The sequence below is a fragment of the Asparagus officinalis genome, chromosome 8 (genome assembly GCF_001876935.1).
Source record: "Asparagus officinalis chromosome 8, Aspof.V1, whole genome shotgun sequence".
NCBI classification, from domain to species: Eukaryota; Viridiplantae; Streptophyta; class Magnoliopsida; order Asparagales; family Asparagaceae; genus Asparagus; species Asparagus officinalis.
In genome coordinates this window covers 78,981,664-78,987,707 of record NC_033801.1, presented here as the reverse complement: position 1 = coordinate 78,987,707, position 6,044 = coordinate 78,981,664, and the positions used below count along the sequence as shown (strand labels likewise).

General features: G+C 30.9%; 1 protein-coding gene across 1 annotated transcript in view; it reads right to left on the bottom strand.

Moving 5' to 3' along the window:
- Window positions 1-6,044, bottom strand: part of LOC109821417 — a 101,851-nt gene continuing 95,807 nt past the window's right edge. Inside the window, 3 exon segments of the mRNA XM_020387602.1 lie at window positions 1-228; window positions 314-360; window positions 6,015-6,044. The exon segment at window positions 6,015-6,044 is cut by the window's right edge and continues 45 nt beyond it. Coding sequence (XP_020243191.1) covers window positions 180-228; window positions 314-360; window positions 6,015-6,044 — 126 coding nt within the window. The 3' untranslated portion in view covers window positions 1-179.

Below are 6,044 nucleotides of genomic sequence, written 5' to 3'. Positions count from 1 at the left end.
TGCACAAAAAAACTGTATTTCACTTGAACAATTTAGATTTATTGAGGAAATAATACATATGAAACAAATACTTAAAAAATAACATATTTCTTGCAAAGAATTAATATAAACATTTATATCTGACTTACTATGCTGCAGTTGAGAATGAATTATGTTTGGCCGAGAAGAAATACCTGCACCTATTTGGCAATCAGAGAATTCTGATGCAGCAGTTCAAGTTCTTTAAGCCTGCAGAAAAGTAAGGTTTTAATAGATGATAGATGTCATCAAGTGAATACATCTTTTCGAGACAAATAAATATGAAGGGACATACCTCACATTCGTTAAGTCAGGATAAGTTGCAATTGCAGCACCAAAATCCTACAGATAAAATATGACTTATACAATCTTATATGTAAGAGGTAAAATTTTGAAAGGAAATTTTCGCCAAGACAATAGGAAAACTAGAATCAAACATTTTGATCATAAGTTCCTTGTAGATAATGTCACATAATTGTCTATGTCCGGACTTTATCCTGATAGGTTAATTAAAATCGGTTTTCATTTTTTCCCATAAAATAATAACATTATGATCTCATAGTTTTCAATTTACAATAAGTAGAGGTTAAAATTTGAAAGGAAATTTCCGCCAGGACAATAGGAAAACTAGAATCAAACATTTTGATCATAAGTTCCTTGCAGATAATGTCACATAATTGTCTCTGTCTGGACTTTATCCTGATAGGTTAATTAAAATCGGTTTTCATTTTTCCCCATAATATTATAACATTATGATCTCATAGTTTTCAATTTACAATAAATAAAGATGTGTACTTTTTTCTTTTCACAATTTTCACCTAACTATGTCATGTTAACACTTACCTATATGAATAAATATGTACTTATTAGCAGCATTCCAGAATTAATTTTACAAAATCCCCTGAACATTAAGGGTTTTGTGCCAAACCAACTTGAACTCTATAAATCATAGAAAAAGCTCCTTGAAATGTATCATCTAAGTACCATGGTTGATGACAGTTATTTTAAGTTGTTATGCTAGGCAAGTGATAAAATTTGGACAATATTACCACTATTTACTAAAAAGAACTTTTATAGCACTCGTTTTGGGTAAGGGTAGGTAAGAAGTGAAAAAGGATAGTTTAGACTTTTCTATGATTGAGAAAGTTCATTTGTGCAAAACCCCCCAAAGTTCACCAGGTTTTATGAAATTATGTGAGTTGGGGAGGCTCTAGAGTTATATAAATCTTGTCAGAGCACTCCCAAATCCCAATACTTGTCTGATGTTCTGAATCATAGATAGGATATTAAAATTAGGTTCAATTTCACAAAATACCATGAATTTTGCTAGGTTTAGTACTAAATAACTATTACCTTTGTAAATTTCAATGAACACGCATGAACTTTGGGTGTCACGAAACCCCTGGTCTTTCAAATTTTCTTAATGAACCCCCTCCACTGTTACTGGCCTATGTGTATGAAGACTTGTTCTTGGATCATATCAAGACCTATCCTTGAATAAAATCTTCAGACAAATCATAGTCATTTTGTATCTATGATGATATCTAAAGAAACAATTGAAGATGAGAAAATTGTTACAAGAGAGGACATAAAAATTATGAAGGTAAATAAAGCTTTTTCTTTTCCTCTGGAAAATCAACTCACCATGATAAAGAAATAATAGTTTTTTCTATCACATGAAAATGCCCATGTTCTTTTATTAGTTTCGTCCTTTCTTTCTTTAATGATTAAAGTTACAAAAGATTCTCAGATCCCACAAAATATGGTATGCAAGAAGAGGGACAAACTGGTTCAATAGATAGAGAGGGAGAGGATGAGTCGCCGATGTTCGGTTCTAACATATGAGATGATGTTGGGGTAAGGGTAGGGGAAGATAGATAAAAAGGTGATGAAGGGGCTACCAGCGACATTGTCGCTAGTGAAGAAGAGGTAGTTGGGATAAAGGTTATTTGGAGGGGAGAATTAGAGGGTATATTTGCAAATAGGATAAGTATTTGGCTTTGTTTGAAAAGAAACCCCTTATTAAAATTGATATTGAGGATTTTTTTTTAGTTCAAAGAGGAACTTTAATATTTCTGCCCTGGTCACGTGGTCTCGTTCAATTAACAACATTAGATTTCGAGGTTTTGTATTAAAAAAAAACTCATGGGAGTTTAGCGGAATTTACAAACTTCATGTAGGTTAGTGCCAAATCCCTTAGGTTGTGTTAGTTTGAGGGAAAGTAGGAAAAAAGAAAAGAAACTGAAAAAGAAAATTGGGTTCCAATGTTTGGTTTGAAAGAAAAAGGAAAGGAAAGTGAAAATGAAAAAAATATGAAAGAAAATGATAGCGGAACATTTTAGCTCAAACTTTCCATCTAAAAAGGCAAATTGCATCTCCCAAATGTTCTTTCTCTCGTCTCTCTCGATCCCCAGCTCAATCTTTTGATTTTTTGATTGATTGATGTCGATCTCCATCTGATTGCGGTTCTCAACGTTCATCTTGATCTTGACATCGATCTCGATCTCAATTTCAAATTGATCTGATTAAAGTCGTAATCTTAAAATCATCGGAATCTCATATATATGTTGGATTTTGACCAAAGATCATCACATCGTGTTCGAGTTCACAAATCTACTGTGATTTTATCCTAGATCGTTGAGATTTTGTTAGGGATTGGTGACCATTTTTAAATTTCCACAACCTTAATAATATTATTAGTGACTCATCAATATGATCCCATTTTGTTCACAAAAATGTTATACTTCCTCCTCAGTCCCTATTTATTTGCACGTTTTTTTAGTTTTCTAATCTTATTTTTTTTCTTTTTCAGGTTTCATATTTATTTATTGGGAGGAGAATTTAGCTGAAACACTCGATCAAATTCATCAATAGCTACTTTAAGTTGTTGTTTTCATCACTCATTTAAGTTTTTCTCATGAGAAGATAAAACTATTTAAAGAGAATTCATCAATGAATATTGCTAGTTCAATTAGTGTTTCTCAATTGATTGTTATTACCATAGTAAATTTATGTATGATGGGCAACACTATTTTCTCAAAAAAAAGAAAAAAGAAAAGAAAAGAAAAATCTATTATGAGCATTACTCTCAATTTGGTTGCCTTCTAAATAGCTTCACTACATGCTATTTGATGATAAATTCTCTCTACCAACTGTTTATACATTAATCTCTATAACTTTAGTTAATAAAAAGTATTTTTGGTTGATTTTTAGGCTTATTATTATGTAAATTTTGATTGTGTTAACCCTCATAGATGTATTAACCACTTCCATTCAAATTAATATTAACATTGATCCAAATGTAGTCATTCTAAGAAAGACTACTTGCAAATGGGTTTTCTTAAAGTTCTCCTATGTTGCACTACTAAATAAAAAAAACTCATGCAAGAAGTCATGAATGAGGATCTCAAATTAGTTTATAGTAAAAGAAATATAAGGAATAGCTCTAATAAAGGGTAAGTATGACTAATATTATCGACATTAACGCAAATTATTACTTGTCTGTTCAAAACACTGAATTGAATTGTATTTAGCAAGATACGAAAACTAGGTTTCATGAATTTGACTACTTTTAGCTCAGTTAACTCCTTTAATATCAGAATTATATGAGTTGTTATGAGTAAGCATGTTGTTATGAGTAAGCATGGTGAATGCTTGCTTGTTATGTTTCCTTTTATGCCATATTTGTTGGGATGTTATTTATACAATTTCACAGCCAATCGAGAAAATGAGATGGATCCTCTCTTTTTTTCTTTTTTTTTTTCTTTTTTTTTTGTCAAGTAGGTTGATCCAGAGGATTTACATAATGGTATTACAGTGAGAGAAGTATGAAGAAGAGGAGTATCATGGATATGGAGATGAGATGTGTAGTGATGTATTTTATCAGATTTTTGGTGAGTGCCCTGTGGTGAGTGGGTACTAGAATGAAGCGGGTAAAACAGTCTACATTACCATTGATAGTCCTGACTTGGTATGCACAGATTCATAATGCATTGTTTATTCATAAGGTGAATGATGAGCCCAAGAGTTTGTATTCCTTGGTGAAGAAAACAACTAGTAATGAAACGCATGCTATTGACATTACACCCACTGAAACAATCAAAGATGCAAATGAGGGCTTGTTTTTATGTAAATGTGGTCTTTCCTTGTATTATTACCAGCCTTTTTCTTTCTCATATCCAGACTATTAGGTTTACATAAATTCTAATTTTACTTGTACAGTTTACAACTGATATATACAATTGCGTGTCTACCAAAAGGTTATGCATGATACATTTCAGTCCCAATTTGCAAATGTAAGGATATTCAACATATGGCTTGTCACTTGATATGTCTTGTTTCCTTAATTTTGTAACTTTTAAATTATATAACCTTTATGTTCTGAATATCATGGTACAGATCACCACTTCTAAATCATGTTGTTGTTTAGGGCTCTGATCTTCAATTTAGTGGACTATGTTCCAGTTTATTCTTAACCTTAAAATGGCTTTAATCTGTTGTATCTATTTTGTATTTAGATTTTTATGTGATAAAAATAGTTACATAATCTGGGATCAATTATGGTTCTCTCGCTGATATTACTATTTAGTCTTACGATAATATTCTTAATTTCTTACACATACATTGTTTGTTCAAAATACATGGAGCTCTACTGGAATCAACTTCTCTTTTGCTACTATAGTCGATCCTCTCGATGAAATAAAGGTATGTTTCTTTATAAACTGAATTGGCATTTTATGAACTTCAGAGCACAGTGACTACATCAAAATGATTGATTATTTGTGAATAGTCAAATACTTCTCCCAGTACTTGATCTAAATTGTTCAAACTTTTGGCCTCTTATGTCATTCTTTCTATTATTAGTCTAATAGTATAACTTCCCATTTCGTGAGTTTTACAAATTCGCAAAAGTTATACTGATTATTTAATGGTTTCAAAGTTTGGGTGTAAACAGAATTGATTGTTGCTGCTTTGGAGGGTTTGCTCACATTGAAGATATATTTTCATCTTAGATTTTGTATCTGAACTTGATTTTCTTGTTTTGTATTGCATTTATGTCTATTATTGAGTTTCGAGAGACATTAATATTTCTCTAGTCAAATTGTGGATAGAAATGTGTATAAAAGTATTGTTATTGAGGAATTTAGTTCAACACCAATTGGTTGACTGGAATATTTTGCAACCTTGATTTATTGTTTTTCTTAATTTTGGTTTATTTATCACTTTGAGCATTGATCTCTAATTTTTTAGAATTTTAAATGTAGAAAAGGATAAGAAAAAGAGTGTTACTTATCGGTTCTATTTAGATACTTTTGCTACTATTTTAATGCTTAAATTTCTTGTTAGATTTATGGTTATTTTTAAAAGAAATTTGTCATATTTCTTTACTGATATATTAGATATATTTAGTGGTTATTTTTCTGAAATTTCTTAATAATCCATAATTATAGTTGTCCTATTAGAAGTAATTTGATATATTTAAATTTTAGATATTCCCATTAATTATTTTCTAAATTATTTAGAATTTGGAAAATAACTTTAAAATATGAATTGATATGGTATCTGTCACGAGACGAGAGATAGCTGGAAAATAACTTAAATAAAAAGAAAAGAAGGGGTTCCTTAATCATTTTCCTTCAAAATTTCTTAATATTTTCTTCAGTACCAAACATAAAAAAAGCAACCTACTTTCTTTTCATTTCCTTTTATTCATCTTGTTATTTTCTTTCTCTTTTCTTTCCCTTCGATTTCCATCAAATCAAACACAGTCTTAAATTTTTATGGTCGTTTTGTGACATAACCCATTAGAAGTCCCAAACTGTCTCTCTACCCTCCACATGAGACCCAGTTCGTATGTGGTATTCCGATAAAATTTGTACTCAACTACTTGCTCTAAAAGATGTTTATCGAGTGCTAATGGAAACATGAGACCCAAAACTTTCGAGTCAACCAAGACCATGAGTGACATTTTCTATAATAAAAGAGCCTTAATTCACCTGGTTAGCAGTAGATGAGGTATAGGTAAT